The 24035-nt window shown below is 44.6% G+C and overlaps 2 protein-coding genes and 1 long non-coding RNA gene across 9 annotated transcripts in view; 1 reads left to right on the forward strand and 2 right to left on the reverse strand.

Annotated features, from left to right (window-relative positions):
• Positions 1-528: 528 nt before the first annotated feature.
• LOC129784605 (uncharacterized) lies at positions 529-5846 on the forward strand. Its single transcript, XR_008747528.1, has 2 exons — positions 529-1738; positions 2166-5846. It is a non-coding gene; the product is annotated as an uncharacterized LOC129784605 (long non-coding RNA).
• FBXL22 (F-box and leucine rich repeat protein 22) lies at positions 5044-13175 on the reverse strand. 2 transcript variants are annotated; one of them, XM_055806516.1, is made up of 3 exons: positions 12378-13175; positions 10062-11837; positions 5044-7438 (listed from the first exon to the last, which is right to left on the reverse strand). In XM_055806516.1, exons 2-3 carry the CDS (start codon positions 10394-10396, stop codon positions 7093-7095), a joined length of 681 nt encoding a protein of 226 aa, XP_055662491.1. In that variant the 5' UTR covers positions 10397-11837; positions 12378-13175; the 3' UTR covers positions 5044-7092. The 2 variants fall into 2 exon arrangements, with proteins under 2 accessions (XP_055662491.1, XP_005240802.1); XM_005240745.3 differs by having other exon boundaries at positions 10062-13175.
• A 1070-nt stretch (positions 13176-14245) lies between these two features.
• The window catches only part of USP3 (ubiquitin specific peptidase 3), a 50007-nt gene continuing 40217 nt past the window's right edge, over positions 14246-24035 (reverse strand). For all 6 annotated transcript variants that reach the window (XM_027791411.2, XM_055806477.1, XM_055806492.1 and 3 more), the window contains exons 9-15: positions 21723-21869; positions 19696-19802; positions 19452-19532; positions 18424-18542; positions 18149-18262; positions 17967-18034; positions 14246-16379 (exon numbers count right to left, since the gene is read on the reverse strand). In XM_027791411.2, coding sequence (XP_027647212.1) covers positions 16214-16379; positions 17967-18034; positions 18149-18262; positions 18424-18542; positions 19452-19532; positions 19696-19802; positions 21723-21869 — 802 coding nt within the window. In that variant the 3' untranslated portion in view covers positions 14246-16213. The remainder of the gene's footprint in view (positions 16380-17966; positions 18035-18148; positions 18263-18423; positions 18543-19451; positions 19533-19695; positions 19803-21722; positions 21870-24035) is intronic.

Below are 24035 nucleotides of genomic sequence, written 5' to 3' on the forward strand. Positions count from 1 at the left end.
TAGTAGTCAAGGCTATGGATTTTGTAAATGTTCTTGGTTACGCCTTTGTGTTTAGGAACTTTCAGGTGTTTGGTTTCCTTTCTTTGCAGCTGTAGGTGTGTTTCTGCCAGCAGCGTGTGGCTTGCACCTAACGTTTATGTTAACGCCCTGTGCAAAGAAACCTTTGTCCGTGTTAGGGAAGTGCTGTAGAATAGGTAATTCCCCAGTGTCTCTATCAAAACTGATTTGTTTCAGACCACAACTGCCACTTGGTGCTCAGGAGTTACCTGGGCTGAGGAGAAGGGGGGGGTCTGTCCCCAGCTGGGTCACTGCTGCCCAGCCCTCGTCCCGTCCCCATTCTCACCACACCCCTTGGTGAGGATGCTGCGGGGCCTGAGGGCTAGTGAGAACGCTTGCTAACTCCATCTCGCCTGGGACAAGACTGCTCCGCCTGAGTCTGGAGAAGGGGTAGAAATTCCTGTTGTTTTCCCTCATGTGATTGTTGTACGTTGGCAGGGATTGATGGGGCAACTTCCCGGCTGCCCGAGACCAAACCGGTGCACTGCTGCCAGCTAGTACTGGTCAAAGGGCTGACTTGATCAGCTGTAAAAATCTGCAGATCCAGGTTTTATCTAGCGGGGTTCTGTCAGTTAGGGCTAGTTGTTGGCTCATGAAAAAGGCAAAAGGTTCTTGAGCTATGAGCAAGAACCAGACTGCGACATGAAACGTCTGGAGGGAGGTCTTCCAGCGGTTCTAGAAGGATGGACTTGGGGCTGTGAAATCATGCAGGCTTAGTTTCCTGCCTCGTTATGTATTATGGTTCCAAATGGGATGGAGATTTTGGTGCCACATCACTATGGTGTAGGGTCATGTGTTCACATCTTGGTCTAAATTTATAGGTGTAATATGTAAAAAACACAAGGGTAAAAGTAAAAGGGGAAAACACCATATTAAACCTGCATTATTGCCTGCTATATGTCGTTTATGTGTCTGAATTAGTGCTACTAGTTTGTGAGTCTGTTTCAATTGGGCACAGAAAATAATGGAATTGCGCCTAAAAATTAGTTTTATATGGACTATGCAGTTGGCTACTTGGATGGGGGTATTTTTGCAGGCAGCTTACCGTGAAGTGAAAGATGATGATATTAATGTTGATTAAAGGATTGCGCTTGATTGCTTTAATTGAGACTTTTTTATTGTTGTGCTTGTCCTTCGAATATTCTATCTTAGCATTATTAAAACTTATCAAGCGCTTAATTATTTTTATTTTATCCTACTCTTTGTTTTTACCATAATTATATTGCACATACATTCCTTTTAACCTGCTACTTGACATTTTTCTGTTGCTCAGGCACCTGAGTGAGCCTGGAATCACGTTCAGGTTTCTTGCATAATGCTTCTTATACATAATTTATTCAAAGATAACGAACGTACAACACTGATTATGTCCTACTATTGGAGGCCATCTGAGAAAGTTCTAACTTTGTCAGTTTAAGGGTATTTTATGTATGCAAACCTCTCCCCATATAGAAAGGGAAATAAATATTACCAGTATTCAGTAGTATAAGTAGGTTGTATGTGCAGTTATTTATAGAAAAAATACACAGCCCAGCCTTGTAACGAACCTTGCAGTGGCAGCGTTGTTGCAGTGGGCAGAGTTTGCTGTGGCAAGGTGGCTGCGAGCCATTCCCGAGTGCCGTGCCTCGTTTCCTTTCTGCCTTCCAGCACTGGATGGGACGTGACGCAGGGGCTATCAGAGGTGAGAACAGGTGTGTGACAATGAGTTTATCTAGACCCTTTCAAATTAATACGAGATACAGGGGCACAGTAAGCACAGAAGTGTTAAATTCTAAGCATAACTAGAGAAAACCAGCTTGAAACGCTTTAGCCACAGAAGTAATGTGCTGCATAGATGGCTGCAATGCCAAAAGCCTGGGTCCCTTGTTGAACATGACTACTATTTGCTGTTGCTTATTTTTTGCTGCACATAAGTAGTACCTAACCTTTGCTGTATGCTTAAATAACTCTCAAGAAGCGCTCGCTGTCTCTGGTTTATAAGGCTGTCGCTTCTTGAAGCCCATAATTTCTGTTTCTTATCCTGTTTTTACCCTGGGATTCGGTAATTTCTTCTCTGCCATCTCTGGTATTCCCAATCGCTTCTTCCTACTTCTTTCTTTCCCACCTAGGAAGTGCCTCCCTAGCCTTTTGGGCTGTCAGGCAGCTGGACAGCCCTCTGGAACAGGTAGGCACGCCACACTGAGAGAAGATGAGCAGCCAGTCCCTGCGACTGGAGATAGGCAAGTTACTGGAACTGGGTGAAGCCCCGCTCTTTCTGGAGCTAGCAGTAGTAGCGTTGGCTCCTCGCCATAGCTAGAATGCAGCAGGAGGAGGAATGCGCATCCGTCATGCTGAGAGAGAACTGGTAAGAGCAGAATGTGTTCTTGAACAGTAGTGTTCTCTGGAGAAGAGGTGAACAGGTGATCCAGTCAGGTGTGGAAGTTTGGTTTAGATCTGTCATTTAGCTCTTCTGACTGAGTGAAGAAGTATAACGTCAAAAAATACCGCTGCTGGTAAGCAAGCAGTTTCACTGTGGTGCAGGGCTTTGTTTAATTTTCTTTTACCTTCTTGCCAAGCCGAGCAATATTATCACAATGGAAATTTGAAGGGTCTTCTGAATGTTGCTTTTTCCTTGTTGCGCAGGAAAGGGCACAAACTTTCGATAACAAAGTCTTGTTTGCCATTTGCACCTGTTAACCAGATGCAGCTTCCAAGTAGGCATCTTGGTTTACGTCCCCTTTCTTTTAGTGCTTTCATAAAATGCTAGATAACAAGCCTTCCTCCCTACATAGCTGGTAAGTTAGAATTAGGGTCTGTGAAGAGTAAAAAATCTTTCAGTAACTTTAAGAGAACTTTGATGGAACTCAAATGGCTTGGAACTAAAGAAAACGGTTAACATGTTTCCATCCTTACCTAATACCCTAAGTTAAAATGTAATAGTTGCATACTCAATTTTCTAATTGGATTGCTAAGTAAGAAAATGTATTATTCATGCTGAAAAACATTATCGATACAGCTATGTTCACATTTTACCACATCATGAACAAATATCCCCATTCAGGGAGGGGAGGAGCAAAGTAATATGACCTTGAGCATTTGTACACAAATAGGCAAAGAAGCCAAGTGGGAGAGTGTTCCAAGACCCTTTTTAGCTCTGTAAACCAAAAAACCACAACAGCACCCACCCCCAAAAAAACCCAAACCCCACACCACTCCCAAAACAATCCTGATAGAAAACTGGCAAAAAGGCGTAAATAATATGTTGACAGATGCAAACCTGCTTTCATATCTTGTAGCTACTTGAAAATCTGTTACGTGTTAACATCTACAGACATGTATCTTTTATCACAGCGCTTGGGGAGCTGGCATCAGGAGAAGGTCTTGGGTTTCTAATGTGACTGTGGAATTCCTGCCTTGTTTTGACTTGTCAACAATATGTGAAACTGGTGTTCTTTCACTAGTTGTATATCCAGGGTAAGAATTGTGTCAACACCTCAGTTTCCACATCACAGTGAGCATGTTTAGCCCAGCAGTCTCCTTTCCAGGTTTATAAATGCTGTTCGTCCTTCCTGGCTGTGCTTCCAGTTTTGTTCCTTCCTTTTTAATGCATAAGGGTCCTACCTCAATTTTAGGAAGAAGTTAATGCAATACCAGAATATTACAGTGTCATACAGTGCCGTTAAATATCTCTTAAGATGTGAAGATACGATAATGAAATTTGTCTTCTGAGTGAGTGTTTTACAGACAGTCACGCTGGTCAAGTATTTCTCTAGAATTTCAGCTCTGACTAAGTTTCTGTAGTGCTGTGATTTATTTCTTAGCTCAGTCAAATTAGAGAGTACCAAAGGATATCTGTGGATCAATTAACCGGGATGGAAAGAAGGAGTAAGTATATTCACTTATGGTGAGAGCTGTAAAGTCCTCTTTCCATTTTTGATGCACCACATAAAGAATGTTTTCAGGATAGCTAGCTCATCGGTTCTTGCCGAGGAAAGAAAAAGCCATAGGCATGCAAGCTACTAAAATATTTCTGCTGAGATTGTTCGAAACTTATCTTCCTAGAGAAAGTAATTGGAAATACAATTTTACAGTACTACTCTTGCAGTAAAAATTGGTTTCAAGTGGAATTTTGATAGCATGTTTCCTTTCTGTTCAAACATGAACAAAAGACAATGTATCAGTTGAAATAAATTTTCTGTTCAGGACTACCTGTGGCACCCGAGCCAAGTTCCCCATTATGACACTCCAAGCGCTTTCTCCACATACCTTTAATAAAAGGAGCAACAGTATTGTAAAAAGAATATACAGCAAGAAATTGGAAAATCAAACCAGTTGTTCCTAGGTAATTGAGGTCTAACTTCAGAACTTGTTTCTGCAGTTGAGATGCCAGTGAGAGGGGAAGAAGGTCTGCTTTGCTTCAGTGGCAGTTTTTCATGCGTTCTTTCTGTTTTAAAGAGGTACTACAGTCACACTGTTCTTTAAGGAAGAACACGTATCATGTTAGATATTTGTGTCAATCTTTTAATAATTTGTTAAACAGCATTTTTAAGAAGTCATAAATTCTGTTCCTTAGAGGAGAGGCTGGCTCTTGGAGTCTTCCGGGCATATAAAGGATTCAAAGGCAGGCAGACAGGCAGTAAGTCTGCAAAGCTGTACCTGTAGCTACAAGTGTTAAAATGCAACAGAGCTGTCAGATCATTTGAAACCACGATAGTGTTGATCTGCGTGAGTTCCAGCAGTGCAAGTTCCATTTTGTGTGCTTTTAACGAGCAGATATCGTCAGTGTTCTGTTACCAGTGCAGTAAGATTAATCACCAACAATTGCAGAGTCCCACATGTAAATGAGAAACGGGCTCGCTGTGGTACATGCACGTAGCTTGTAGTGACACAGCCCTGGAGCAGAAATGTTGACTGTCTTTATGGGACAGAACAGGATTTCCCAAAGTTAATATTTCTAAATTTGCGTTAACTGTAAGGACATACACACTCAGGTATTCCTACTCTGTGTAAGGTTTTAACTTGAAGCCTTTTTTTTTTTTTTTTAACTGCTGTAGACTTCGCTGTGATTTAAGCTGGAGCTGTTCAGGATCCATAGTGTTTGTCAGACTGGTCTGTATGCAGCCTTCTGTTTGACGTCCAAGCTGAACTGACATCTAGCCCTCTGGGGGAACGCGGCTATCGATAGCCAGACTTAACCATCTGCCGTCCTTTGTAAGCGCAAAGGCCTCCCGCAGAGTGTGTTGCAAGGGAGAGAGATTTAAGGTAAATACAAGTTCAGCTGCAGAGTCGGCAAGAATGGGTGGGGTGTGCTCTCTAGGAGCCAGAATTCTGAGTTCATGTCAGAATTTTGTTGTTAGACAAAAGGGAAGATAACAGAAAGTGGAATTTGAGGACATGCTCTCACATAAGAGCAAAGCACAGGGTTTGCAACAGGGTGCTTTTTAAAAATGCATGCTGTGGTTCAAACAGAAACCTGAGTAATTCCAACTAGATGATCACAATGATTTTTTTTTTCTGTATCATTACACCAAGACAGACTCGGCAACTAAAATTGTTGACAGGTAACTGCAGTGCAGGTGGCACGCAGTAAGGTGGCACTGGGAAATGTTTACCTCTTCTGGGCGAAAATCTGTACATGCGTCAAAAGCCGTTGGAACATGGTGTTACCAGTCCCGAGTACTCAATCCCAGGACCAAATCCCCATCTGTTGTACCAAGGCAAATTTTATACAGCAGAATAAAACTGTGCCAGTTTTTGGTGTCAGATTTTGTAGATGATGCCATAGCAACCTTTCATTAAAAAAAGAAAAAGGTTCCTTTCCATGTAGCAGAGCAGCATGCAGGAAAGAGACAGCTTTGTGGTTTGGGATGAAAATAGCGATTTGTTTTGTGCTTGGCAGTGAGAAACGGGTGCTTATATAGACCGGTACTGCGGTGTGTTCCCAATGTAGCATTTAAAGCTACAGCTTCTAGGTCACTGTCTTTTCCTATAGGTCTAGCGTTCGGTCATACTGCCCTTCCTTCAGTGGCAGCTTTCAGTGTCTTGGCAAAGTGCGTGCGAAGGGTCAGACTGTGTTTTGCCTGCATTGCCATGCAGCCCTCCTGTAATGAGCACGCCTGACAAACGGGCTACAGGTGTGAGTCACCGAGGAGGCGATGGCTGCCAGGTGCTCTGCTTTTGCTAGCAAGATCTTCTGTGGTGTAGTTATCGGCCTCAGCAGATGGAATGGCCGTATGGATATATACATCCTGTAATCTGAGTTTGTTAATATCCCTGAAATTCGTGTAGATCATACAGTTACCCAAGCTCTGTCTGCTGTGGCTTTATGCCCTTTCCCATTGTGGAAGGAGCTTAGAAAGCAAGGGGGGTCCACTCTGAGCCTTGTGCCCCCACAGGAGAGTCCTCCTTACTCTCTGTGTGTGTGTGTCTTCCGTTAAGACATAAACTGTTGACCAAGTCCGAGGCTAAGGCTGGATCCAGCCGCGCCTAGGCTCGTAAGGAGTGCAGGGAGCAGGGGGGTCGCTCTGAACCTCGTGACTCGGCGGGAGGGCCTTCCTTACTGTTTGTGTCTGGTCTCCGTGTGAATCACTCTAACTCAGTTTTCCTTTGTATGCTTCTTCCATGCAGTAATTAATAAGGTGAACCTTGCTAATGAACTTAACTGAACCTTGTCAAAATTTATTGAACTCTGTCAACTCAATTTTATTTTACCTCAATAAGACGTACTGCTGCTTCTCTTTCAAGTGAGGTGCATTCCAGTCATCTGCAACAAGAGGGTATCGAAACTGCAGTACTCAGCCGTAATCAGACCTAGCGTTTGTGACAGCAACGCGGGTCTTTCCAGTTTCAAGGAATAACAGAAAGAAAACAGTTTTTTTTCTTTAAGACCATCCTGGTGGAGAAGCATGCCTTTGTGCAGCCTTTACAAAATGTATCAGCCATTTGTTTGGACCTAAACCAGAATGCAGTTCCTTGCAGCAGTGCTACCCAAGAGGAGAGTGGGAGTGGAGTAAGATACTCACACTGACCGATTACACGTTACACAATTTGTTGCACTTAAAACTGAACCCATTTCCTTGATGCCTTTTCAAGCATCGACTTTTTTTCTGGTTTATTGTCTGGAATCATGTTAGCGCTTCTGTCCGCTCTCAGCGTTACCAAAGGACATTTTTCTCTGAGTTTTTCAAGACCAGTCTGTGTTATGTTCCGGCAGAAATCCACATGGAGCGTTTGCAATGATCCCCCGTAGAGGGTCACTGCTGCTAGTGTCTGGTCTGTGATCCGCACACAGTTTTCCAGTTTGAGTGTCTTGAGGTTTGGGCAGTTCTTGAGAAGCAGCAAGATGCACTCATCTGTAACGTGGCCACACCCAGCGAGGGTCACAGATAGCAGGTTTGGACATCTGAAAACACGATTGTTACAGGTGAGACAAGGGGGAAAATACGTAATAGAGCTTGAAGAAGCTAGTATAGTCAAGAGTAAATATGAAAGGTAGAAAAATACATCCTCTTCCATTGGGAGGGGTAAGGTGGCACGAGCAGGTGGGGGCGTATGTAGGCCTTAACGCTGAGCTCTGCTGGTCGTGAGGCTTACCTTTGCCTTGTGTGTCCGTATGTCGGTACCTCGGTGTGGTGGGGAAGGGGAGGTAGGCGCCTATTTCAGCTGCAGCTGCGTTGGTTTTTGGAAGGCGGTGCATGGTGCCGCGCTTCTCCGAGCGCAGCACGTGGGTGAGGACTCAGGTCAGGATGAGTGTGAGGACAACTGAGTGAAGAGCCGAGCATGGGCAAGTAAGACACTTCCACTCCTGATTCTATGGGGATTAATGGGTGTGTTTCAGCTCCCTGGATGTACTTAATAGATGCCAGCTAAGAGTGTTGATGCTCGAACCCCAAACAGGTCTTAAACCTTCCTTCAAATCACTGAAAACGGTAAAAATGCTGCTGGTAAACAATGACGCAGCAAATTTCAAAAGCTTCCTTTTTGTGGCTTGGGCGGATGGGGAGAGCACAGCGAAGGGCTGCTCCTAGTCACGGTGTTGGCTCCGACTCCCCGTCCGTGGGTGGCAAACGGGAGCAAGGCAGCTCCGCGTGCAGGGCCCCTGCGCGCCACCCTGCCAAGCCTTCGCAGAGCGAGCACGGTTCCGCTCCCGCCCGGTCAGCGCGGTGCAGCCTGGTGTCCGTTAGCCGGGGCTGCTGCGGGCCGTGCTGGTGCAGCGCCAGCACCAAGCCTGGGAGACCCCCGGGCAGAGCGGTTCGCCTGCCTCCCCCCATAGGAGCTGTGCGGTTGCCGTGAACACATCCATGCTCGGAGCCCGTGTCGGGGTGGGTGTGCAAGGGCAGTGGGAGCGAAGAAGGGGCTCTGCCACGGCTGCGGCGTGTTCGTTTGTCCTTAAAACTGGTACATGGTACGTTCCCGTCTCTGCACCCCAGCCCATCCCCCCACTGCTGCTTGACTTCACCTTTGGAGCAGGGGGAGTAAAGTGTGCTGCTGTCAGCGTGGTCGTCCCCCCAGCCCCCCTTTTCCTTTACCCTGAGTAACAGTTAGAAAAGCCAGTGGTTTAGAGCAGGCGAAGTTCAGAAGGGCTCCAATCTGCCATCTCTGTGACTTCATCCACAGAGTGAAAGTACTCCAGGGTCGGGGGGAAAAGCTGGATATTTAATTTGCATTCTTCTTTGCACAGAACACTAGGGATTTTGTTTAGATGGAAATGCTTTCAGTGGGGGAAAAAAAAAAAAAGGCAGGAACTTATCTTAGGAAGGCTAAAGTGGATGAGGTGCGAGGGGGGGGTGAGTGTCAGTGTAATTTTTAAGAATTCAGTAACTAGTGGAAGCAAACCCACGTTAAGGCTGAAAGGCCTTTGCTGGATTTTGAGAGGCTTTGAGATCGCAGAGAAAAGCATTTAAATGTTAAACTGTTTCTGCAGACCTGTGGTTGTGTCCCCTTTCTGAATCCTCATTTGTGATGGCAAAAAAAGTGGAAATAGTTAAAGTCTGGCATTGTGGTAGGCAACCTAGTGCCAAAATGAGAGAGTGCATCACCCAATACCCTCCTTTTAGGCACAGAAGTGCTTCCTAATGATGCTCTGCTAATTAACCCAAACTTTTCTATCAGTTTGTTCTGGAACAGTTACTTCTGAACTGTATTACTTGCAACTTAACGTTCTGGTTTGAACCTACATTTCAGTCCTTGTTTTGAGCCTGCACCGCTGCCGGTTCTCACCAGGACACCATGTGCTCGCAGTATCCTCTAATTTGCCGGGGTTTAAATTGCCGCTGCTAAACAGAGCTTTCTGCCTTCCGCGCTGTGGCACAAAGCCCTGCCCTGGCAGGGTGGGCACCGACGTGCCCCTTTCAGCTCCCATCTACGATGGCAACCGTCCCTGGTGGTACTAAAACACTAGGGTTGGCCCTACCCCGTTTGCTGCTCCTAAGGTAATTTAACTTTTTTTTTTTTTCTTTAAAGCTGTTTTGTAGCAGTAAAGCTCTTACAAGAAATGCTGTGTACCCATCCACAGTGATAATTCTTTTCCTTTACTGTAGTTTATAAAAAGCTAAGAGTTAAATTTCAGTATAAAAGCAATACTTACTTCTTAGAATGAAACAAATTTGGTGTTTGGTAACATGTTTAATTAACTTGGTTTTGTTGTGACATGTATTTGCTATTTGAACTCATGCCTTCCCTCTAGCCCGTGCCCCCCCGCCCCCCCCCCCCAGTGCTCTGCACTGCCAGAATGGCACATTTCAGTTAAGCAGCCATTTAGTAGGCAGTGTTGCACTTCCCCGTATTACTCTTTTTTTCAAAAACAAACAAGGAAAAAAATAGGGTTAAGGAAAGTCGATATGCAGTATATGCTACTGCCACTGTAAAACTAACTTCACGCTGCAATCAGACTGCAAAGCCAAAGCACTCACGTACTTAATGCTCCATTTCAGGTAGGATGTATGGAGTAAATAGCTCTCAATTCTCTCATTTCAAGGCAGTTAACCTTTACAGCAGATGTAGAGTTTCACACCCAAAGAACATACCTGTTGCAAACTTCTAGTAAGAAATCATTGACAGTGTTTTCGTGCCTGTTACAGAAGTCTTTCTGGAAATTGTTTTTCATCCAGTCCTCAATGTTACACACCTTGACTCTCTCTGAATACCAGCAGATGGATAAGTATTTTAAAGCAGGTCCCAGGAGAAAATTATCCTTCTTTAGTTCCACTGGAGAGTGAAAGTTCAACAAAGGCCACAGTACAGGATCCTGAAACACTTCTAGCAACTTGTGACATGTTTTTGCTAAACTTTTCCTACTATTTTTGTCCAGAAAAGAAAACAGATGTAAAAGGCATTCCCGATTCAGCTGGGTTATGTGCATAGCCCCTCAGAGCGTGTTAGAAAGCCGACAGTCTCCTGGCCGTGTGGAATCACGGCAGTGCCGGAGGGGGCTGACAATCACCAGAAGGCTGTTGCACATATATGGTTGTGGAACGGTGTTTATTTTTGGCGAACAACTGGTGCAGAAGCTAAGAACGGGGAAAGGAAAAGAAACACGAATGCATGCAACTCTTGCTCTGTTCCTGCAAGGGAATGGGATGGGCATGTAGAGCCGCAGTACTTGACGGCCATGAAATGCTTCCTTAAAAGGGATTTGTTGTTGCTGTGGGCGCTCCCGATGTTCAGCGAAGTTCTTGTGCTGAGTTACTGAATGGGGTGGGGGTGGGGGGTGTAGCTGCAGCTGCAAGGCAGAGCGGTGCCAGCCTTCCCCGCTGGAGGCTTTGGCTTCCTGGGCAGCAGCAGGTCGGGGACTGCAGCGCGCAGCCCCTGGCGCAGCCCCTGGCGCAGCCCCGCTGGTGCTGCTGCGGCCAAGCTTCCCCTTCTGCATCACGGCTGGGGGCTGTTACACTGGGTAATGACCTTTTGCAAACGGCTTGTAAAAGGTGCTGCAACATTCCCAGGGCGCTTTAAAACACAGACAGCCCCACCGACAAACACACCCACAGAAACCTGGGCAAACCCACAGACAGCAACAGCCGGACACGGGCACCAACAGTCACAAGCAGCCAACAACAGGCACCAACCACCAACACGAACAGGCACAAACCGGCACCAATGAGCACCAACAGGCAGACACCAGCAGCGAGACATGGACACCAGCAGGCACCAAAGGCCACCAACAAACATGGACATCAGTGCAACAGGCAGACGCCAACGGACAGAGCCACCTACACACAGACACGTCAGGCACTCCAGCTGACAAGCGTCGGGCTCTGGAGCAGCTCCCTGCCCGTGGGGTGTGAACAGCCCAGGCAGCCGGTCCCCCCCAGCCACCCGCAGGCTCTGCCCGCAGCCCCGGCTGTACACGTCGCCCTGAGGGGTGTGACAGGTTCAGTTCTGCTACCATCGACTTGGAAATGTTGGTGGGAAAAGGATCTAGAGAATCGGTTTTAAGAGGGCAAGTGCTTGTTTTCCAGTTCTCCTAGAAGAAAAATAAAGCTGCAGCAAAGGGCAGGTCAGAATTAAAAGCAACAATGAACAGCCCTATCACTTCAATGTTTGTGCAATAAAAATGCTTGAGATCAAGGGATTTCACGTCTGTCTTCTCTCTGGTGTTAATACAAGAAAACACATTCAACTGCCCCGTAGCTGGGAACAGCAAGGCGCGCTGCAGGGGTTTCTCAGGCGCCTTGCATGGGTTTAGTAGCCGGATTTTACTTAGCCGCATTTTAATTGGGTTTGTTTCAATATATGACAGAGTTGAGTGGGACCAGAGTTTCTCTTTTCCTTCTTACCCCGTGAATGCAGTCTGAAATTCAGCTCTGAAAAACAGACATTTTAAATTCACTTGCAGTCTGCAACAATTATTTTAGCTCCTATCTGTGCCTGAGTGCTGCATATGCCGACGCACAGTGACTCAAAGAAGCAGCGGTTGTGGATCTGTTTAATTCTTTAGAGTTAGTAATTTTCTACTATATAACAGTAAGCTGTGCTTAACAATTGCCAGTCTTTTGGTTTCGTATCCTTTGTCATTTACTATTTTCCCAGAGCTGAGGAGGAGATCCCGCTCCTGGCAGGCTGCAGCCAGGCGGGGATGCCCCACCAAGGGGCAAGAAGAGCTGGTGGCCAGCCCATCCCCCCGGCCCTGGGAACCAGCGGCTAGAAAGGGGGCCAGCACGGCTGGGCTTCGCTCACACGAGCGTCCCTCTAGCCTTCGGAACTTACCTTCGTTCCTGAGCAGGTGTAAAGAGTTGAGATGGCTTGGAGTTGCGGTATGTGCAGGAGAATTATTTATAAATAAAAAAGGCAACCGGCAAGCAAACTTGAATGACGAGGATACCAGTGCCAGGGTGGACTCTTACCATGCAGAGGACGCAAACGCCACAATCTGGTATCAACATTAACGGCTGTTGGCTGACAAGGCCCTTTAAAATTGAACACCAAGGCCTCGTTTTGGTTTTGGGAGCAGCATTAAATAGCAGGAACACTTCAGTTTGCTTTGTTTTGTTTTCCCCAGCACAAGGTAAAGCACTCTGCCATTTCTGTTCAAAGGATTAACAAGTCATCATGTTCTGCAAGGCCCTAGAAGGACAAGAGGAGCTTCATTTTCTAAGGAAAGGAGATACTTTAATGGCACATTTTCCATAAACACACTGTGTGAATGAGATATAATTCATACTCAACCTGGAAATGCTCCAGAAACACACAAGATGAGCACAGTCAGTAATCCTCACTGAAAATTACACACTAGATTTTAATGGTAAACAATTACAACTATGGCACTACAGTACTTGAGGATATCCTAAAGCACATTGGAATCAATTTTCAAGGTGCTGATTACCTCATCGGTAAGACACAGACACATCAGTAATGAAACATTGTGGGGGAAACTTCTGAACAACACGCGTTACGCTTTCCATCGATTCTGCAAAACCCCGACGGATGGCCGCCTGCTTTTGACAGGGCCGCTGTCCCTGCCTCTCTGAAAGTTCTCTGCTCTCCTGCTGACACCTGGTGCACCTGAGCAGCACCTTCTGCTACAGCATGAGGAGCAGCTCCCTTTGTAGGGGCCTGAGCAATCCGCACGGCGCTGCGCCTCGCAGCCCCCCCATCCGCCACCCTGCTGGCGCCGTGTTCCGAGCGCTGCACGTTTTGCAGTTTTGTCTCCAGTTGTATACGCGGCTGAACATTACTGACAAAAGGAAAACCTTTGATCAGACACATTTTGGTGAAAAATATGCAAGTCTGAACTGTAGAGAGCAGTTGTTGCTTGCGGAGCAGTCACAAGCAAGAAAAAAAAATCTTGCCAGTTAGTGTGTACTATTATCAGCAGTAAGTAGAAAAGAAACATTTGGCTTGAATGAAATGATACCCCCCGCCCCCACCCCCTCCTGCCCCAAGCTAGTAGATAAATATAGGATATACAAGGTTAAAAATGTAATACTAGGCCAGGTGCAGTATATGTTACTGGTTCAGTGCTCAGTTACTTCTTTTTCTTTTCAACACCACACTGAATAGAATACAGTGGATAAGCAAAGTTCTCCACCAGGAAGAGAAATACTTGTGTTGCCACAACAAACTGTTCATACTGTCCATCTGGGTTTGCAGTGTGAGAAAGTTAAATTAGGAAAGGATTGACAATGTACTTGTTCCAGCAAAGCATATGGCTGAGTCTGTGTCACCACCTGCCGCGAGAACAAGCGTGACGGGATTGCATCGTGCTCCCATGGCTGCGGCTCGCCCGGCCCCTGCGGGCGACCTTGGCCCTACAGAGCAAACGGTACTGCAAGGAAATACCAAAGTGGGAACATAACTGACCCAACAAATTAACTGGAGAAGTAGAAGCCGCTTAAAATAAGTGAATGTTGCTGAAGATTACAAATTGAAGTTTCTATAAATACAGAAAGGCACATTTACATCACTGGTTTGCGAGAACACCGAGACACCTGACTAATGACTACTCAAGTTAAACTGCTTCTGGCCTGCAGCGAGTTGTATATTTTAAGCTTCATATTCTCAAAACTAAAATGCTAAAGGAATCCGATCCAAGTAGCACGCAGACAAAACACAGCTGCAGGTGGAATCTAGGTGTGAGCAGTACGGCTGCCCTGCAGGGTGACGCGGCAGGACACTGCCCTCGCCTGCGCAACCAGGGGATTCTGCCTGGGGCAATGGTGACAGCTACCTACTGGGCTGCAAGAAACGCAGAAATGGCAGGTGACAAACTATCTACAATTCAAAGCAATGAATACTTCTATTTATTGTTCAATTTCAGTAAAAGAAGACATCCTTATATATGTCACTTAAGGTATCAATAATCACAATAAGATTTTAACTAGCGTACAGTTTACATAGTCATACACCATTAGCAATGCTGAATGCGTTCTGCAGTTTTGTATTGAGCCAATTTCTCTCCTTCCTGGCTTAAGATGCTGTGAAAAAATCTACAAAAATGACATTCTGGAAACCACCCGATTGTGATTTCTCTTTGTACTTATCGGTGTACAGCCAGCAGGGAACCCATGGCAGGGAAGTGACGCGTACTCCCTGAGCACCAGGCTGAGCTGTGGTACAATCCCTAGGGACAGCTGCGCTACGTGCCAAAAGGTCTTTCAGAAGCATTAACTAAGAAGGGTAGTCACATTTTACTTGAGTTCTTTCGTGTTTTACTGTTACCACAGTAACAGAAAGGCGCTGTTTATTTGAGTTAAGTAAATTCTTCTCGTAACTACCACGCCTCTGAGATTCCTGCTGCCCAGTTCCTTGCTAGGCATGTGGGAGCGGGCTGGAAGGGCGGGGCTGCGGAAGGGAATGGAAATTCGGCATTGGCCAAATTTCAGGGTTCTCTTGGGGTTCTTGGCTTTTGCAGTACTGGTTTTCCTGTCCCCCTTTTTTAAATCTTATTTGCTGATTTCCACTCTCCAGAACAGCTAAAATTACTCTTATTTTTTTTTAATAGAAGTCTTTGCCCATTACATAGCCAAGTTTTAAAAACTGTATCATGCCTCCAGCTTTTGCCTAGAGAAGGTAAATACAGACCCCCCCCCCCCCCAAGGCCAATGCGTAACTACTACAGCTACCCGAGTCTGCTCCCGTCCGCAGCAGCCTCGGCTCGTCACCAGCCGTCGGGCCGGCCACGCTGTGACGCTGAGCATCCTCCCTTGAGCTGCTGGACCAGCTGTCACGCCACGCGGCTGAACACCCTCCGCTCGCACTCAGTTTTAAGTGAACTGCAGGCATGTAGCAGACAGGAGCTGTGCTTAGACCTAAGCCTGTTCTCACAGACCCCGGGCTTCGGGGCTGTGCTCCCCGTTCCCAGCAGGAAGGAGGGCTGGGGCCCGTCACCAGGAACTCCCTCGAGTTTTCAAGCAAGGAAGTGTTCGTGATCACATTTCAGGATGACAGCCTAGTCTTAAGGCAATTCAGGTTCAGTTACAAAAACTTAAAATCTCAATGCAATTTAGAGACATGTATATATTTTAAGATAATTTTAAAAAATTTGAAGGGGGGAAGGGCAGAGCGTATGTGGGGAATACTTGAATTAAACTGCAGTATTGATACAATTGAACCAACGGTTTATTTACAATGATTCCTGAAAGTCAGCAGCCTGAATACACACCAATACAGCAGCAATTACCTGGTCTATTTAATGATGCCACATCTCCTCTCTCCTGCAGACAAAGAATGATTGCTCAGAGGTCACGGTTTAGTTTCTTGCACGAGGGAAAATAATACGTGCAAACAATTCCTTAATTTGAAGAGATTAAATCATATCTACGTAACAGCTGTAAGAACAGCATGAAGTTGTATTGCTCTTCATAATCAGAAGCACATTTATCTTGCTTGTAAGGAGGACAGAAAGCTTCTCTGATGTAAATGTGCCTTTAGAAAGTGAGAACTGAAAACATTAATATAAAAAAGTCAAATAACTATTTCATGAAACTATATATATAAAAATTGAGTTATCACGACTAAAGCAGCAAATCAAAATCTGCTGAGGTTTTCTGGTATAACTAAAAAAAAGTTAGTTTGTGTCCAAGTTCAGTAAGTCAAATGCTACCATTGACACAACAAAACTAAAACCCACAAGAGGAAATTGAAAAGTGCACAATGAAATTAATAGTCTTGGATCAAGTATTTATGGAAAAATGGAAATGTTTTGTCCGGTGGACTTGATAAGTAAGAATTAAAGGAGGTATTAAAGTTTATCTGATCCAGATTTGGCTTGCCGTTCCACGTAGAAGAGGATGTAGGCCTTGGCCTTTACCACAGTCTCCTCGTCGGTCAGAGTTACAGTACTGTCGTTGAAATGGAACCAGCGGCCTTCGTGAGCTGCGTATGCAGTGTAATGTCCAGAGCCAACGCTGTCGCGGGGGGAAGGGGGAGAGAAAGGACAATCAGAAGGAGGCAGAGCAGCCCGTTCCCTGACGCATTTGCTATTAGGGCTAAGACACTTGCAGGAACCAGAGGAAGAAAGCCACTGGCAGCCCTCCACAAGAGCTGGTAAGATGCTTCCCTTCTTAACCTGTGGGGCTCGAAGTTCTCCAAACTTAAGTTTCACGTTAAATAAAATGGTCACTTACTGGGATGAGTTAAAAGGGCTTTTTGTATTCATTCATTCGCATCCCACAGTTTTTGTGCAAGGCTGCTTGCAACACTGAACTTCAACGTTTGCCTACGTAAAATCAAGTCTGTTTATCTGTTGCGATTCAAGCACTAGCTCTAAAAACTTGGCTACGCTGTTTTCAGGAATCTTCCCCATTTCAGTCTAGTGACAGGAACAGAGTCTAAATACAGTCAAAAGCACTCACAGCAAAACTAATCCCAGAATACCAAGAAGAAAAATTTTCAAGTTCATCTTAAACCAATCCACGTCTTGGAGCCATAATCTCTTAAATAAGAGTCTTAACACACCAGAACTACAACTCCATCGATTTTCATTACCCTGCCACCCCAAGATAAGGCTTGCTTTCACCTTACAACACACACTCGATGTTTCCAACCATCTAATTCCAGTATAACCACGACCAGCTTTCCTTTGCTGTCCATACACTTTTCCAACGACTGAAGCACCAGTGAGAGGCACTGCGCGCTGTCGGGGCTGCCTTTACTAGTCACGTCTTTCTAAGAGTCCAGACCACTCCTCCAGGGAAAGCAAGAGGGGCTTCCTGGACAGAACTGGTCTGGTATCTTTGAATTAAATTCAGGTATCAGCAAGGTTTTGATTAACGGGGTTTAGTTACTCTGAGAAAACTCCTTTCACAGCTCACACCCGCAGAGTGGCTGCCCAACCACCACCACCGTGTTTCTCTCGGGATAAACAGGTGTCTTGTCCCCACTACCGTTACTCTCAACGGATCCGTCCAGGGCTGGAGAAAGGATGCAGGGGGGGAATCAAAACCACACCCGGCAGCTTTACTTCAAAATATGAACACCAGCCAGCCTTGCGGCAGCCTATTGAGTGTTCACTCCTGCGGGACTGCAGGCAATACGGGATAACTGCCTTCACTGTGCCAGTCTTGGCTTCCAGTGGTTCCCAACACGCGCACACACTCTCAGCATTAAGGCACGTGCACCTTTCAAACTGAGTAAAAACAGGAAAAAGTATTTCTGCTTTGTACTAAGAATTTCAAAATGAGGCGTTAACTTGATTTACTCCGTTGCTTTAAGGCTTTCCATTCCTAGAGGAACGAGACTATTTTCATTTTCATTCTGCCTCACACTTGTAGTCATTACTCCCAAGGACTGCCAGTGGGTGTTCACAGAAATAACTGTATAGATCCATCTGAAATTAATTCAGCTTAGTCCCATGTAAGTTCATAAATTACTGCTTATTTCCACCAGTAAAAATACAGACATTCACTGGGGACAGAAACACCTTAATTAACTCTGCATGTACTTCCGTGGGGAGGTGGTCTCTGCCGAGAAGCAGGCTCGCTCCGTGTACTCACCCTGAGCCGTGATGCACCACAACAGCCACGAGGTCATACAGGCAGCTTTCTGGGCCGCTGTTTTCAGGCTGTGGTTAAAAACACAGAAAACTCTTCAAATCTCAAGAGCACCAACTATAATTTGTAATAAAGACATACATCGTGGAACAAGTTTCTACAGAAAGTATTGGCAGGCTTTTTACCTCCAACAAGTAGCATTTCATATCTAGGCCTCGTAAGGGAAACTCAACATATGTATCAACCTTGTTTCTCAGATATGCTGTCCAGTGAAATCGTTTCAAGTGTAAGCATAGCACCTACAAGATTGGGGGGGGTGGGGGGAAAAAAAGGATGCATTAGAGGAAGAGGATGAACTTGGTGTTAAGACACCTGAAGTAGGTGGGAGGGTTAGGAGTTTACTGACAGCTGAAACATTGTTTCCTTCAACATACTGTCACACTGTTGTGCTTGTACGAACCTTTGGTAGTTTCTGAATCCAGAACTTTTTGGTGGACTTCTGTTTCTTTTTGCATTTGTGACACATATACAGCTCTGTCTCATCAAGTTCTTCCAGGTCTGTGAAACTGCGAAGACAATCTAAAATAGAAAAAGATACAAAAAATAAAACACCCATGCAAAGAAACCTGATTCAAGATGACATCAAGTGATTTTTGTAACATGAAATACAACAAATACAGCAGTGTAGAAAAGGTGTGTCTATCTGCTGCAGTCAGTCCAGTTGTTAAATATATCTGCGCAGCAAGAAGCTACGCAATCATGTGTGTAACACAATAATGTGTTGAAACATGCAGCATTCCCTGTTCCTGGAAACAGCTATAAACCGTTCCAGAGAAAAAAGGCATTCACAAGGTCTCCGTCTTTCAAACAAGATTCTGTGCAATGTTCAGCACAACAATTTGCAAAAGAAACTAAATTACTTTCTAACAAAGAACATTCAACTTTTACAGCTGATTTGATTTTAGGTACAGAGTGAACAGAGAAAACAATGTGGTTTTGATTAATACTTTACAATCTGCAGCAAGTATATTCACAGCTCTGCAAAAATTAACGTCCTGTGAAACAAGGTCAGTAACAGCACTCCTGCCCAGCTTTGCAGGATTGTATTTACGTTGTTTAAAAAGCAGAACATCCATGTACTTCTACACACAGAGCCTTAGCAAATGCGGTAGGCAACAATGCAGAGGGATTGGTTGGAAAGGCTGGAATGCCTGAGAAATACTCCGGCCACCAAGAAAAACCTAAGCTGGAACCCTCCTTGATATTTAGCTGACCTCCTGAAGCACTTCTTGGCCCCAGTCTACCACAGTAGCATGTCAGTACAGTGACTGGGGTAAAATAAAACCTGCACAAGAAATTATTCTGGCACCTTCTACCGCAGAACCTCACAATATTAGATGGCACGTGGTACCAAGTCACTCAAGTAGATACTCTGAAGAGTATAAACTCTTAATCCTGGCAATGACCTCATTATCCATGCACTCTTACCTCGTAGTGTGCACATTGGTCCACTTTCTTGATTTTTAGTACGTTTATTTCTGAACTGACTTGGAATATCTAGCGAAAGGTCTAGAAAAACAAAGATTTAAAAAAAAAAAGTTAGGGCTGAATAAAGCAATGCCTATCTTTGCAGGCTAAAACTCTGATTCAGTCATGTAACATCTATATCAACCTTCAGATTTATTCGTCTGCCTTAAGTCACCTGGTATTTTCAAAGCAAGATGCACCTTACCTAGGAATGGGTCAAACTTTCTAGATTCAGTCCCACATATTAGGCAGTTGACTTCATTTTGGAGAATGCCTCCAAAAATTGCTGTGACAACAGTAGATGCTCCATTTCTAGACAAACAACGTCAGAGAGGTAAAGTCAGTCAGAATGTCTGAGCTTGATTTTCAATACCTGTCAGGTGTTCACTGCTTACAACTTACCGCTACTAGGCAGAGCGGTTTTGTCCATGGGTAACAAACAGTGACTGAGTTCAACAGGTGCTTAACTCCCCCTAGAACTGTACAGTACTTGGTATTTAGCCACTATACTACTTTTGCTTTATCCTGTAGCATGAACTGCGCACGCTCTAAGCAGATGCTCAAAATTTCAGTGTTGGAAGTATTCTGGTTGATTACATTTCTGTAGTGGAGAGCTGATGCTCACAGGGTACAGTGTTTTAACCCTGTGATTAAGGCTGTTTCTGAAACAAAAATTCTTCCCTCTTAAGTAGGTTGAGCACTTTTTTCTTTTAATTCTACACCCTTTGTTACAAGTCATTTTGACTTCCTAGAGCTTATTTCTGCACTTCACTTCCAAAGACAGCTTAAGTTGTATTAAGATATGATAAACAATATGCATCACCATCATTGTTCTCTATGCTTTCATTACTCCCAGTCTTTTCAGCAGATTATGCAATGGACTTACTTCTCATAGTCCAATTAAAAAACCATGAGTTTTAAGTTGTATTGTTATACAACTCCTAAACCTGCTAGTTTGTGCTTGCAGATCTGACGCTACAAGCCTGCAGAAACCTGCGTTCCTTATCTGCACTCCACCTACACCGTTACAGTTAATGTGAATGCTTCCTGTTGAGCAGAAGGAAATGGCTACCCAAATGAACTGGCACTCGAGAAGAGAGCATTCACCGCCTATTTATTACTTTACTGCTGGCATTTAAGTGTATGTGACCTTAATTTGCCCTCGACGTTACTCCACCTCACCATGCATTTGAACAGCCACTCTCCAGACAAATGTACGGTAGATTTTTGAACAAAGTTCAAATTCTCCTTGGGTTTCGACATTCAAAATGTTGACAAAACAAAATGGGCTTAGTTTTCAAATACATTTAAATTCTACAAACATTTTAAAATTCTTCTGTGGGACTTTGAAGCATCAGCAAAGGAACGTAAACGTGGTTGAGAGTACAGTCCAAACTCCAGGCTTTCCCTAATGAAGGATCTATAAAATCCTTTACCTCTCAGACCTGCTTACTGTATGTCCTCATTGGTATAAGAAGGGAAAATTCACTCAACTCTTACGTAGGGAATCCAAGGGCTTAGGGACCAAATGTGCAGGCTGAACTGACTTAACATTCCCTCCTGAAGCAAATTAAAGTGCTTTCTCTCTGTGACAGTTTCAATCTGAGAGAAAACACACCTGGGACAGAATTCAGAAACAACAGTATTTTCAGGAGTGAAACACATTACCTCTGTTTCAAGACACACAGTAACATGAAAATCACAACTACCAGGAAAAAAAAACGCAACAGCTTTAACTGTGTCAAGATATAGCAAGATCATCTGCAGGAAAATTGACTTAAAACTAACATTGCTCAGTCGTTAATCCAGGTCTGCTGACAATTTAAACCTACAAATATTTGCCCACTTTTTTGCTCCTGTACCGTTCAGGCCACCTATCACCCTAAGACAACGAGGCTGTCTGAACAGAAGAAAGAATTCTATATGGGTACAGAATAGCAAATACAGAGTTCTTTCTTTTTATTTTTGACAGACTAATGAATTACAATGTGTTTACAACTTAGCCTGTACGCTCACTCACACCTACAAAAAATGCTGGTCTAAGATCCTTTTGAAAGAAAGCACGTCCTGCAGGATGCTAATCCTTTATCACCTGCAGCTTTGTAATTTCTAACATTTATAGAGGCACTAAAGGAGACTTAAACAAGGAACCATGAATTCGAAATTTCAGATCCACCACATAGAGACCCATACAAAGACATTAAAGTTTCAAAGAAATCAAAAAACACTTACATGCAACATTTGTTGCTTGCAGACAGGCTAGAATTTTCTTGCAAAATTACTGAACGTGAAACACCATTGAAGCCACCCTGGAGTTCCAGGTGCAGATGGTCCAAAAGGTAACGCATGAACTCGTGGGCATCCTGCTGCTGGTATCCCCTTAAGAGAAAAGGAAACAACAGCAACAAGGTCACTAGTTGCACAGAGTGCTTTAGAGCAGACACAGAAAGCACCGCAGTCACAGGAAACAACCTTTGCTTGTTTAATAATACTGAGTGACTTTACAGAGACATACGTATTTTGTTCAAAAAAAAGTTTTCCAAGTAGCCTTTGGAAAGGTACAGCAATGTCTAGACAAATTAAACTATTTTTGTCCTTCACAGCTCGCTCTTTCTCTATGCGTCTGTCTTTCAGGATGGAGAACCATTTAAGAATATACATCTTAGACAGGAGAACACCTTTTATAAAATAACGGGGAGCAGCAGGCCTAACATTTGCTCATGTACTCAGTTAACACAGCTGCCACGTTAATCGGCCTCACCAAACCCAGCCTGTGCTAGTAACATCTGAGGTCTCATACATGTGTTAATTAAAAGTACACAATGGTAGCACTGACTTCCCCTCAGTCACGAGAAGCATTTCCCCTTTTTCTTTGTTACTGGCTAGTATTTGAGTAGCACCTCCGCAGAACTGTTAGCAATCACATTCAGACAGCACGCTATCTACCCCTACTTTGAGACTACTATAAATTATGGTCAATATACTGAAATCTCAGGCTTGGTAAGATTCAGAAGACACCACAAAATGTATTGTTCATGTGGGACTCTGAGTCGGTGCTTCTCAGTGGTTTTCATTCAGCCACTGATCCCACTCACTTTGGCAGTTCCAGGTGTTTGCTTGCCTGTTTGTTCCCCTCCCCGCCAAAGTCAGGAATTTAATCCTGGGTTTGTTTCCCACATGCATCTTTCAGCTACCATACGAAGTCTGAAAGAATGAGGATGAAAGAGAGATTTCTTCCTCTCCCAGGGCGAGATCTATAGCCATGCTGACAATTGCACGCCTCCCCTGCATAACCCACGCACCACTGATTGAGAGGGGGAGGGAACAGTGGGGCACTGAAAGCATCTCTCGAGCATTTGCGTTCAGAAGGGTAGGGCTCCAGTCCCAGATGTGTCATGCTACCAGCAGCAATGCTGCTCAAAGGGTCACCAGTATTATTTCACCACTGACAAACCTAATCAAAGGGAACAGAGAAGCCATCAGGGTAAAATATGCCTTGAAAGTTATTTCAGCTAAATCATGCACTGCTATTCATTTGCCACGAGACGTACAGTGAGATGAAGTAGGAAAGCAAACACGGCAAAACAGTGAAAGCTTTGTACAACACAGACATAATAACGCGCAAGTCTCTGTAGGCCTCGTTACAAAAATCCCTGCGTAGTAGAGCTGGCTTTCCCTCTCCCTCTTGTCCATTCTTTCAAGCTGTTTTATCATGCCTCCCCTGCCCCCTTCTCTCCTCACTACTCCACCTAAGTACTGGCAATAGCTGTCACGTGGGAATGTCCGGAAAAGGACAGGAGATGGTTTTCCATGCTACTGCTCGAGGCAGGCAGGGGTGGTACCGCCCGTGAGGCGCTCAGCACCGTACCCAGAGCGGGAGAGAAGCGAGCACAGACCTGGCGCAGCAGAACTGTGAGGCTGATGTGCTTAGTGAAGAACATGGGTATGTCCTACAAAAGTATTGCCAGGAGGTAACAAACTAAAAAGGAGATAAACTCTCTTCATCTTGTAGGATTACAGAAATGTTTTCTTTCAAACTAGCAGCTTTAAATAAGAAAACATTGAGTTTGTACGTAGCTCTTACAGCACCCTGACAAACATCGGCAGCACCACCTCCCTTTCAGCACTGAAAAACTGGCACCTGAAACCCTGCTGTGCTTTGCCAGGCCAGTCCTGGACAGTCAAAACTAGGACTTATTCTCTCAAAGTTGCAAAACAATTATACATTATGACAAAACGAAGTAGTAAAACAGAACTCAACTGCAAAGCTGCAATGTTAACTGCGCACTGTAGGATCGTTTTGAAGTTGCTGAGATAACACAAGGTTTGCTTAGTTCACTGAATACAGATATCTTCAATTTAATAAACATGTAAGCAATCATCATAAACAGTTGAAGATGAGATTTATGGAATGCCTTTGCTTCAGACATCTTTTCAACATTAAACACCTCATAAACTCATAGAACTTGAGCTGGTCACTGCCGTAAAAGATAACAAAAAACGTTTTTACCAATAAATTGGAAACAAAAGTAGGGCCAAGGATAA

The sequence above is a fragment of the Falco peregrinus genome, chromosome 1, assembly GCF_023634155.1.
Source record: "Falco peregrinus isolate bFalPer1 chromosome 1, bFalPer1.pri, whole genome shotgun sequence".
NCBI lineage: Eukaryota > Metazoa > Chordata > Aves > Falconiformes > Falconidae > Falco > Falco peregrinus.